Here is a 12,476-nt window from a genome sequence, read left to right on the forward strand (position 1 = left end):
GAATTGGGCATGTGAAAAATTGATTGGAGGAGCCGAGCGACGGCGACGCGGATTAGAGGATAGGCCCTGAGAGTGTAAACGGTGGTCTGACGGAGCAAATCCTCTAGCGTCTCGACGAAGAGGTTGAGACTGCGAATCGGCGGTATGTAGAGAGTTAGAGGGACCGCCGAGAACGCCACCGCGAAGAAAAGCTGAAGCATTTGTGGATGATCGGAGGAAGGTGTGTTTTTTGATTTGAGCTAATCAGTCTCACTCGAATGAATGAATGAATTGGAATTATGGGATTGGGAGTATGTTATGTATGTATAGAGGAAATTGGGAATTATGGGATTGTAGAGAAGAGGGAAGATGGATTTTGCATTTGATGAAGTGGACTGTCCATGTGTTGAATTGAAATTACTTCTTATATATATAATAAGACAAAATAATTAATTTGGTTAATTTCTTAATAATTGGATCATCCTGGAAACAACTAGTAACTTTTTTTGCAAGACATTCAGCAGACGGGAAACAAAAATGAATTAACATGATATTTCTTTAAGTTTATTAATCCAAATCAAATATATTTTTTTAGATGACGTTTTTGATGATTTTTTTGTCTTTAAATAGTCGATGTTTTGAAAATATCGATGTATTTTTTTATTTGTATTTTCTATTAACTTCACATCTATATACAATTAATAATTTTAATAAAATAAAATTATAAAATAAAAATAATTTATATATTAAAATTAATGATATTGGTATGTTTAGAAAGTTTAAAAATATCGATTATTAAAATATAGAAGAAGTAATATATAATTTTTTAAGAAGTTTATAAAAAGGGTAGAAAATTAAGATTAGAATTTAAGTTTGATAAGTTTGATTCACACAAAATAGTGCAATATGAGATAAATCAAAATGTATTTTTTAATTTTTTTTACATTGTTTCAAATCATGATAATCCAGTAGTACTGTATATACTTAAAGTCCATTAAATGATTTTAGTGTCATAATAAGCATTAACGTTCATGGCTTGTTAAACTATCGTAAAATAAAGTTAACTAGACAACGAGAGAAAGGCTACTAACGGCTGCTGAATTTTACAGTCGAAAAGTCAACGGAGACTAGTAGACGGTGCTCCTCGCTGGCTCTAACAGTCAACGGTCGACATGAAATGGTCAACCATTGTTTGGACCCTAGCGTGACAGCCTAGCTAGCTTTGAAAGACATTAAAGTCTGTTTTAGTAATGCAACTGAGGCAGGCTCAACTGTTGTTTAAAGTCCTTAAACTCGATCCAAATGACAAGAATTTAATTTGGTTTTAAAGCATATAATTACGATGTTAGCATACATTAATCATATAGGTTTATATCCTCAAAAATAAGGTCTAATAAAACCTGCCACTACACGATTCGAAATTAGATTACCTGAATCGACACTCAATAAATCTGGAATTTCTTTTTCTTTCTTTTTTGGGAAATAGTTGGATGTAATTTTATGAGATGTATGTAAATTAGTTACAAATTCGTTGTGAGGGTGGGTGGCTCAACTAAATTTATTTTTGGAGTTAAAATTTGAGTGTAATCTAACTGAATCAATTATAAAGTATATAATAGTGGTATGATTCAAGTGAAACCCTGAACAATGAAGACCTTGTACATCTTCCTAATTAATTGTCGTTTTTCCTAATTAATTGTCGTTTTTCTCATGCGTTCGCATTTCATATGTTTTTTGAATAGGAAATATCACAGTTGATTAGAGACGGAAGTAGAATTGTGACATTACTATTTACTTATTTATTTTATTTTCTACGGAGTAAAATCTGCCAAGACAATCTATATACTACATTTATGATAATCTGAATACCAAGTTACCAACCGGCAATTTCAATGTAAACATTTTGGTCACTATAAACCGAAAGTCGAACAACGTCAAAATAATTACAACCAACAGCAATGTTAAACACAGCCTTAAACATAAGACACCAATTCGTACAAAAACAAACTAATTTCAACCCCTTGTTTTTAGTTCATGATGGGTCCCCACAGAAGAATCTAATACTACAATTGTTCATAGAGACAGATAGAAAGGATTTAATATAATATCTTAAATAGAAAATCATGGGAATAGAAAATTCAATCTGTGTACCAACGAGCTGGAAAAATATGATAGATATAAATTTTGGATAAGGATGGGGCATGATTGTTAGTTGTGAGAAAATTCAGTATCAATAATACTTTAGCCAAAAGAAATGCATTTAATTTAATTGGAAAATTATGAGAGTGACTGAGACGTGAACACTGCCATGCCCAAACGGTTTTCCCTGAATCTAATTGTCCTTTATACACGCTTAATACTAGATTACATCTTTCACTAATACAGAACGTCTTAGGATTTTCTACGCCAACTTACACGCCGACATAAGTCCAAGCAAGGCCACATGCTGATTCTATCCCATAATCAATCAGGAATTGATCCAAAACTATGGCATTTTAAGGAGCTCGATTCTAATCCTCGAAATGACTTAAATAACTGAATTGGAAATTACTGATGACAAGGGTGTCTCTAGAAGACTCTATCAAACATTAGCATGAACTTAACATTTCTTATATGTGGGCTCTGTTGCTCCGTAAATTGAACTCTAAGAAACAATATACATCATAAAAATATGTCAACAAAAGATACAAATAGCACAGGTATAAGGTTAGGTTACCCTGAAGGCTAAGGGAGAGGATAAATTTAGAGTTAAGTCATGCAAGCTAGCAATTGTTGACACATTTGTTGCAAATTTGGCGATGAATCTGATGAAGATACACGTAAAAGCACAGATCTTGCTTCTAATAGTTTACCTGATACGCACTCCAAAATTTCATCTTCGCTCGCCATTATTGAAGCCATTAGCTTTGCGCCTGCAATCCTTTCCTGAAGAACAACAATGAAGCATGAGCTTTGTGAATTTCTTTACTTTTTTGAATTTTCTCAAGGACAAGTTCTAATACCTTCTCTGAGTCTTTTATAAGAAACTTCAAGGAAAGTTCGAAAAGATCTGATGAGTAGGGGAGAACAGCTGACTTCAAATGGTACACAGCCGAGAACAGAATTTGGATACAAGCAGCTCTTATCTCTGGATTATTTACTTCCTGCATAATTGTGTTAACCTTGCTTAGCAAGAATGAAACCAAAACAGAGTTTGTATAGCATTTTAGTTCCTGTATTTTATCAAAAAATACAGGAACTTTGATCTTCCTGAAGTTGGTATTTTTCTTTAAAAAGCCAGAAACTGATCCCGTTGTAAAAGAATTTTTTTCTAAGATAAGGAGAAACTTTGAGCTTTTTAAAACAAACATGACTAGTTTCGGATTTCTGCTAAAACTCAAGGACTAAATTCTAAAAATACTCTTATAAAAAAGTAAATTCGATTGGCTAGTTATTTACCTTAGCAGAACGAATAATTAATGGAAGGGCATTTTGGGCAAAGGTTTTCTTGCCAGAGGCGGGAATCTTCTGGCAAGCACTGATGAGTACATTAGCCATGCACAGGCAGAATGAGAGAGGAACTGTCTCTTGAACCTCACGGTTTATCAAACGAGTAATCACATAAGAGAGGACCGAGTTCCATGAGGCTGCATTAAGCCACAAGAATCAGATGCCGTCGTGTATAGCAATTAATATAAAGTATAAGCAGTAATTCAGCAGTAAAGAGCAACCTGGACTAGTGTCACTCGTGATGCTCATCTTCTTCATGGACGATACCTTCAATATTTTAAGAACTTCCACCTCGGCACATATCATCAGTGCCAGACAATCAATGCATCCATGTTGAGCTTTTAAAGCTGAGGGTAAAGAAGAGATCATATGGCCATAACATCAATTGACAATAAACGGAAGAAAAGAAATAGATAAATAAAAATTAGGGCGTAAAATCAAAGACTCACTTTCGTCCTGATCTGAGGGAGGCCATAACAGAATGGTTTCAAGCACTTTTCTGATTTCAAGCATAAGAGGGTGCGTAACAGTGTCGGTGCTTCTGACCTAGAGGTGGAAGGGAACCCTAATTACTAATTTGCAATATAAAGGTTTAATGAAGATATGCATTATGGTAGATCGAAATGCGTGATTACCACAAGTGACGTGCAAATGGAAAACAAACAGGCTTTAGACTTCATTGTGTCCTGAGAATTTGCGGCATCCTCCAGTTGGAAGCAAATGATTGGGAGGAGCACCTGCAGGATCAAAAGCAGAGTAAAGCTGTTTAAGGCTTACAGTTGTTAATTGTAAGAAAACATGCGACAACGCCGATACGTAGTCTGGGAGGAGATCAATTACGCTTTTAGAGAAAGTAAAAGTGACACAAAGTTAAGGTTCATACTTTGGGATGAATGCGCCCGCAAAGTTCGGCAGCAAGTTTTCGAACATCTTCAAATTCAAACTTACTAAGCGCCCTTAATAAAAAAGAAGAAGTTGAAACATCAATCTCAATCAAGTTACAGTAAATCATCATGCTTATGGTTTGTGGATCAACCTGTTTAAAAGTATGGCAGCCACACAGTTGTTGTCGATATCACTGATATCTCTGTATCCTGAGAAATTGAAGTGCCAAAAAACAAAATAGAAATGTATCATTATAATGGTTGGAAGACTACAAGCTGCAGGAAGAAAGTTTCTAGAAGATTGTTCAACCTAGTAATCTCACTGTGTTAAATTCATCACGCTAAGTTACTTTTCCCTTTTCAAGAACAGCCTACAACAACTGTTAATGAAGAAGAGTGATGGAGCACACATACTCAGAAATTGTCCTCATGTAACATGAGTAATGTTATGCTTCATACATGCAATAAAAATAGATCCATGAATGATTGGTTCTACCTATGGTAATGTCGATTAAACACTTTTAGACTAAAAGGAACATGCCAGCTTTCAAATCTCGCATCAAAATCCAACAGAAACAATGATATATTTGGCTTTTACAAATGGTACATCTTTCAGAACTCACAATATGTTTGTCCAATTGTTTAAAAACTAAAAACATATGATGAACAGTAAGATGAAATTGTGAGGTCAGAACTAGAGAAGTTATATTAGCAATACCTCGTATGCTGCCTTCTTTGTAAAGCTCGCCGTACATACTAGATGAACTGAGGTCGTTAAAAGCACTTAACGGAAGTACCCTAATTACAAGTAACGGGCATAGCCGTTTGAACAAACACTGCTCCGTTTTCACAGAATTATCTCTTGTGGACGTTCGACTTTCACTTCTGGTCATCATGCATTCATCAACCCTAACAATGGAGTACAGTCGGATAGTTAACTTGAGATAACACTATCTAACAAAAAGGTTTTAGATTGTGATTGGCAAAAGAGAGTGAAAACTATTTGGCCTCAGCATGATTATGTTCTCAAAAGTGTCGTAATAATACATTTTGAAACAAATAATATCTGCACAGGTAGTCTAGGCAAATCTGGCATTTATCAAATAAATTTTTCAAATTTAATGTCTTCATGTTTTTGCTACAAAGACCACTTTAATGGGTTTGAAAAACTACAGAAAGAAACAGTCGATAAAGCACAAGGGAGGAGAATGCCACAGGTTCAAGTAAAAATAACATTTCAAAACATGATGCATCATACTTACTCATCTTGTTTCTTCATTAGCAAAAGCACACGATTAAGGACTTCATCCATAATTTCCACCAAGTGCTCACTTATTAAACTCATAAACCTTACAAGAATGGCATTTGATGGCTCTGAAAACATCTTGTCAAGCAGTGGTCCGATCAAGGCTTTCCATTCTTTTACCTAGATAATATATGAGAATAGCCAATCAGCTAAGTTATTTACAGATACAGACATAGAAGCAACAGTATGTAGGTGTCACCAGTTCTAATATGAATTAGACACAGCATGCTGGCATGTCAGCATATCCAGGAAACCATATATAAAATAATCCGTGGAGGAGACAATAGTATTCTGTGATCTTAAAAAGAACTTAAGTGCAAAGTGCAAACATTCTCTCATTATAAGGTGTGTGCAAAATGAAAATGAAAAAAGATCACGCAAAAGTGAATAGCAGGAATTATCAATCTTACACTATTAGACCACTCCAGGATCAGATTGAACACTCGACCAGTATCTAACTTCGACCCTGAAATAAATGAAAGGTGAGCATGTTGAAGCAGTAGTTTCCACCTAAAAACTATTAAACTAATCAGAACATGCTATCATTGATGCTTAGCCAGTAGCAAATTAAGAGGAAAAGATAGTGCAAACAAAGCCGGATAAATTCTATTGGCACTAGACATTTTTTACTCTGTTGTAAAATATTATTGGAAAATAATATTTTAATATTCAAATGTCACATTCCAGCTGGGATGAAATTTGACAGTCACAGGGACCCTGATCAGAAACGGAAATCCATTGAACACTGTAACATCAAAAGAGAGGCATACCTTCAGCAACCTGTTCCGTAGCTTCTGGAAGATCCAGAGTTTGGTGAAGGTTACTGGAAGTGAAACGAGAGAGAGAATTATTGACAATGAAGGATGGAGATGCATTTCTAGCGTGATATCAACGAGGAAACCAGCTAAAATTTGTTTGCCAAATAAGAAAAACAATCTAATTATAGGAGGGAACGGGGGGGCATGGGCAAGCAGGATACCTGAGGCTGTCAAGCAGCTGACATATAACTTCAACTTTGGAGTTGTTATGTTTGAGCACCCCAATTAAAGCATTAGTTGCACATGATTGTACTTTTTCATCGGATGAATAAACAAGACTGACTAACGAAGGCAATGTTACTGATGGATCTGTGAGAAGAGACAGATAATTCAGCAACCTTCATACAAGAACGACAGAGGCCTTCCACAGACAAGAGAAAAAGAGAACTCTGAGGGCCATACCAATCATCGGAAGCAAATTAGATGCCTGCTCGCGGATTACAACTTCTTCATCCCCAAGACAGTCAAGCAAGCAATATGCTATGTCTTGCCTGCCACTCACAAAAAGAACATTTATGAGAAGCCTACCAAGGCGAGAGAAAAAACAAAAAAAGAAAAAGAAAAAAGAAGACACTGGTATCTACCAAAGCTGTTTATACCATGCCACGTGAGTATTTACGCTAACTGAATTTGAGGATATGTTAATGATCTCGGATACCACATCCATAGCATTCCTCCTCTGAGACAGATTTCCAGAAGCAAGGTGATTTATAACTTCTTTTAGGCAGTGATCATTAGGGCTCCTGCAGAAACATTTGTGGAAATCAAGACTAATCCAAGTACAAACCGAAAAAAGTTACAACTTTGAAAGCTGAAAAGAACTAGAAAATACACTAAGCAGTATTCTGCAATGAGCATAACAACAGCTCTCGCTGCTCCATCCCGTTCATCCAGGAAGTGAAGCAACAAGGGTACCACAGCATCCATCTGAGTAGTGTCAGGGAGACAGCTTCCACTTAAATAACCTGGCCCAAAAATGACCGTCTTCAATATGCAAATTACCCCCTCTATCACATCTTCATTGTGGCAGTGAAGCTTCCAAAAATTGCAGGAAAAAAAAAGTGAGTATGACTGCTATGACACTAGACTACAAACAACTTTCTGAAGGATACACATCATTTCCCAGTGTCAGAGACTACATGGAATGATGGAATCATGATACTTAATACACAGAAATAACAATGAATAATAACAGCATCCCATCCCAACCACACACAGTCACAGTAAACAAGGTGCCATGAGATATTAGGGGATCATAACAGATTAGAGTTTTTAACGGAATTAGTGTCGTGATTTTTACTCAAAAAAATTAACAAAGAATAGGCTGGTGAACATGCATTCTTGCATAGAAGAGCTGTCAAAGCTTTCGAGAAATTTGAATAGTAGTTTTCTTAACTTGTTTTGTACCAATACTAGCAAGAACAAGACAAATCAAGTATCTGAACTATACCTTCTTTTTAAGAAATGATCATTGATGTCGTCATACAAATTACTAAATACATATAAATATCACTTCAAGGAGGTTGAAAGTAAGCACAAGTACCTGTGATAATAACACACGTGAAATTTGTATCCCAAATTCTGATACTGTGCTTCCAAATTTATTTCCGTGAAAACGCCCCAACAGAAGGCATAGGCAAGTCAAGAAGAATTTCCTGGTTTCTACAGCACTGTCATTATCCTCCTCATTGTTGTCCGTATAATACTGCATTTTATTTTTTATTTTGGAATGCAAGACTTTAGTGATTCGCTCTTACTATAAACAATGCATGTAAAAAATCTAGTTTTTTCACCTTATTAGTTAGACTACAAGAAAAAAATGTGCTTTCATAACGCTTCATGCCATCTTTATATTATCACAACTAATATCAAAATGAATAAAATTGGACCTGTAGGCCTGATAGATATTGATCCAACAAATCTTTGGTACGCTGTAAGAAGCTGCGATCATCCAAGTGCAAAAGGGTGCTGTAGTGCTTCCAACAAGAACTAAGCAGTAGCGGTCCAGCCTTGACATTTTCTGAACCTGCCATTTATGTTGCAGACACATGTATCATGATGCATCAAAAAGTTAGAAGCGATAAACATGTTATGGAAGTGAAGGATGCAACAGATACGAGTTAAAAACAAGAGTAAAGACCTTTTATCTCATGCAACCACTTCAGCAATCGTTCCAATCCTTTAGCATGTAAATGCCGACTTTTTCTGCTCCACTAAAAGCATAGGGAAAAAAAAAACAAATCAAGTTTCTACAACAAAAATTCTAATATCCAAGCAAGCGAGCAAGAAACAAAACCCATACAACATGTTCTCTTTCGCCGATCTCTACCAGAATTTAAAATATTGTCGTATAGCACAAAATCAGAGTCAAGATTGAAAAGAAAGCAAAAAAACGTACAGCGAGGAGCTTTTCTGCAAGAATTATAAGCTCGGCTAGCTGGTCCCAAAGTATATCTTTCATTTCCAGGTCTGAAATCTCAAAAGATCTACATGTTTGTATTGAATATTTGTTACCAATATCAACAGCTTTTTGTCTGATGACATGACTCGCTAAATGGGAATTTGATGACTGTGCCCTGCTGCTTGAAACCCCAGATTTTTTTGCCAGTGCTTCAGTGAGAGCTAAAAGGCAATCGGCAGCAGAGACAGAAAGGCGGGACGGCAACTCAAATCCGTGCTGCAAAGTGCTACACAACAGATGATCAGATACAAGGAAACAAACCAGAACAAAAATGAATAAAGATACGTCTTAGAGAAATAAACATGAAATCTCCATCCATGAGAAACTATGTCATTATAACAACCTTGGTCAACCTCAAAATTCTCTACATACATAAATTTCTTCTACACAAGTACTATGCAGTGAGGAAAAAGGCTGAGTGTAGACTATGATAATAGATATGTAACAAATGCATATCAGGTACATGTAACAACGAACAAATTCCATTGATTTGCATTGATGAAAAACATCAACCAGAAAGACTTCTACCTTCCTTTACAGACAATATGTGAGAGCTGTGGAATTGATGAAGAAAGTATCTTCAGCAATGCACAATGATTCTCCCTTATTCCTGCCATAGAAAAGAATAGTTTGTTAATCTTCACTTCAGTGGCATAATGCCCTGAAAAAAAATAGGTACACGCATACAACTACGAGTAAACTATAGCAAGCAGAATTTCTATTAACTACACAGTTAACAGAAACACATGTAATGAAACTAAATCCAGATACAGTGAAAACTGAGTTTACCGTTCAGTAATGTTTGATCTGCTTGACTCTCATACTCCACTAGACTACGCACAAGAGTACACCAACCAAAAGCAATATAATGATCATCTTTTCTGGAGATGATATTGGCAAGATTTGTGGCGAGTGCTTTGAAAAGAATCTCGTCTAGAAAGAGCCAGTTCAAAACTATAACAACTTGACAGTGATGTTTTGAATCCTTGGACCTCAGTGACTGCGAAACACAATTTCAAATCAAAAACGAAAATATTAAAGAAACTGTACACTTCTAAGACAGATGAGAGGCATTCATAATGAATTTGATTCCAGCAGACTTGCGAGATGCAACAACATATGCCGAACGAAAAACAAATAAGATCCTGGCTTATCTAATTCATTCCAGGAATGTTTTTAGCTTAGTCTAATTGATTAACTATATAATTAAAGCAGCACCTCAGCTTAAACTTTGCTTCAAGTATAAAAAACGCTCATAATGAACTTATAATAACAGTACAATTACATGTTCGATCATCGGAACTAGAATCTGATCGAGGACTTCGTTCCTGTCAGCAGCATCTCTAACATACTTATGAAGAAACCAAAGCGACTCCTCAACAGAATCTGCTCAATAACCATTTCATCACACAACCAGAAGACAAATATATATTACCATAATATCAATTCCAATGGATGCTATATAATACAACAATTTCAGTAGACGAACGAACCGAGAGATGACATTTTGGAGTCAGGCGAGAGTCGAGAAATAGATTGCTGGAGCTTTTTGGAGCGAGAAGAAAGCAGAGTAGCCATTACTCGACCGATTGTGAGCGATAACATTGACTGTGAGCTTGAAATTGAATCCGGTTGTTCTTCTGATTTCCATATTAATGGCTGGTTTTGAACTTCTCCTGCTTCCAATTCCAATAGTTTATTTTTTTGCATTTGATCGGTGCTTGACTCGTTGAACTAAGAGGATTACAGTGGAAATTTGCAGAACTTTTCGTCTCCTTTGTTAAGTTGTGTAGACTGTAGTTTTTGTTTTGGAATGGAGACTCTCGATTCGACTCTGGCTTCTCGTAAGGAACAAGGAACGGTCCAGTTCGGTTCAGGTTTGATTGGATTAATTAAATGTAAGTAATTTCGATTCAATTTCATTTAAATATGGAAATGATTATAGCTTGATTTTTTACCAATCGACAAAGGTACCCAAATTCCTTATTGATTTCGCATGTTGTTCGATTTCCACGAGAGTCGTATGATTTTATTTTTATGTAAACACGAGCTTCTTATTACTTAGTCAGATCGGCAACGGAAGGTAAAGAAGGGAGCAAATTGTAACTTCCATTTATTCTAAGGTTTGCAAGTGAATGGATAAATCGATGATTGTTTCTTATTGTACAAAAATGCTAGATAAATAGTCTTGAGATGAATGTTTTATCGTGATAATAACTCGACAAGATTAAAAACAAGGGTCAATACTATTGATTGAGTTGATGACAATCAATGCATCCTATTCTATATTGACCTCTCGTAGGTCGTAGCCGAGTGAATGAGCAAGAGAAATACCTTGAAGAATAGTGTGGCCCAGGCAAGGGCTATGTTCGGAGTTCCACCAATGTAGGAGGAGGATTGGCAAGAAAGGATTCGTGCTTGATGATCTCTGGCAACCGATCTAAGTCCCCATTTGTCTAGATGCAGAAGGTTAGTGGCATCGCATTTGATCTTGATTGAATATATTAACTCACAATTATTCATTTTCAATATATTTTAGCCACAAAGCATGGCAAATTAAAAAAGAGCTAAAATATCACGCTCTTTACTAGTACTATATTACCATCCAAAATTATCGAGTTTTTTTATGTAATTTTATATAAAAAGAAAGGACAAGTATTTTTAGACGGAAATAATATTTTCTTTCGCAGAATTTTCAAACTCCTATTTGGTTTTCCCACGGCTAGGATGAGGGGTGAGTGATGCTCTTAATGATTGTTTTCTTCCCATTTTCACGATGTGAACCGTCCTTAAGTTTTGATAAAAATAGAACGAGTGTTGAATTACTTGTGTCACATTATTGAAATGTGTCACATCAAAATTGATTTCCTAACCAATTCCATTTAAAATCATTTGTGATTTAGCTATATTTGTGATTCTTAATAAATGTGCCACTGTAACATGACCTAAAAATACATGCACCTAATTTAACAACTACACCGATCATCATCCCACTCAAAAACAAGTACAGTAGTACTATCATTGAATTTTATTATGTCAAGACCCGAACCCGAGGCAACAACATTTTCAAAAGTGATGCTAATGACAAGGAAATCCCACCAAACACGACCAAAATTAGATCAACAAAATTTATCTATAGGGAATTCTTCTTTCCTCGACACATTGTTTTGCCTACAAACCAGTAAGAAGTTGAAATAATATGGGTGTATTAGTTTGATATTCGGAACATGCTCCGTTTTGTTCCGAACACCATGAAAACGCAAAAACACACCATTTTAAAATGTAGTAGTATTTTCAAGACACAAGACGAACACATACCTTGGTCAAAATTAGTCATGAATTGTTGTTCGTCCAATTAGAGTGGAGTTTGATGTACCTTTTAAAAGTTTTCGAGATGATTTTCTCGAGATCCAAAATGCTACATTTTCTTTTTACTGTTAACGACGAGAGGAAACAGAACAAAACGAAAACGGTGATGATCACAAAGGAGATTTTTTTATTCAAGGCCACACCATCACCATCTGTTGTCTCATTGGTAA

At 35.7% G+C, this 12,476-nt stretch overlaps 2 protein-coding genes across 2 annotated transcripts; both read right to left on the reverse strand.

Moving 5' to 3' along the window:
• Nucleotides 1-9: 9 nt before the first annotated feature.
• On the reverse strand, nucleotides 10-200 carry LOC139883697 (uncharacterized; the record flags this gene model as incomplete). Its single annotated transcript, XM_071867837.1, has 1 exon — nucleotides 10-200. A coding segment is annotated over exon 1 (191 nt), but the record flags the coding sequence as incomplete, so codon positions are not given.
• Nucleotides 201-2,727: 2,527 nt separating this feature from the next.
• LOC139883693 (uncharacterized) lies at nucleotides 2,728-11,460 on the reverse strand. Its single transcript, XM_071867834.1, has 25 exons — nucleotides 11,272-11,460; nucleotides 10,431-10,671; nucleotides 10,223-10,323; nucleotides 9,727-9,937; nucleotides 9,466-9,547; nucleotides 8,875-9,163; nucleotides 8,617-8,689; nucleotides 8,366-8,502; nucleotides 8,020-8,181; nucleotides 7,309-7,511; nucleotides 7,076-7,219; nucleotides 6,879-6,967; nucleotides 6,638-6,785; nucleotides 6,429-6,535; nucleotides 6,069-6,124; nucleotides 5,615-5,778; nucleotides 5,071-5,261; nucleotides 4,505-4,562; nucleotides 4,352-4,424; nucleotides 4,104-4,205; nucleotides 3,918-4,014; nucleotides 3,690-3,815; nucleotides 3,418-3,605; nucleotides 2,982-3,122; nucleotides 2,728-2,904 (listed from the first exon to the last, which is right to left on the reverse strand). The coding sequence occupies exons 1-25, from the start codon at nucleotides 11,458-11,460 to the stop codon at nucleotides 2,728-2,730; spliced, it is 3,549 nt and encodes a 1,182-aa protein (XP_071723935.1).
• Between the last annotated feature and the right edge of the window lie 1,016 nt (nucleotides 11,461-12,476).

The sequence above is a fragment of the Rutidosis leptorrhynchoides genome, unplaced genomic scaffold (assembly GCF_046630445.1).
Source record: "Rutidosis leptorrhynchoides isolate AG116_Rl617_1_P2 unplaced genomic scaffold, CSIRO_AGI_Rlap_v1 contig437, whole genome shotgun sequence".
Lineage (NCBI taxonomy): Eukaryota > Viridiplantae > Streptophyta > Magnoliopsida > Asterales > Asteraceae > Rutidosis > Rutidosis leptorrhynchoides.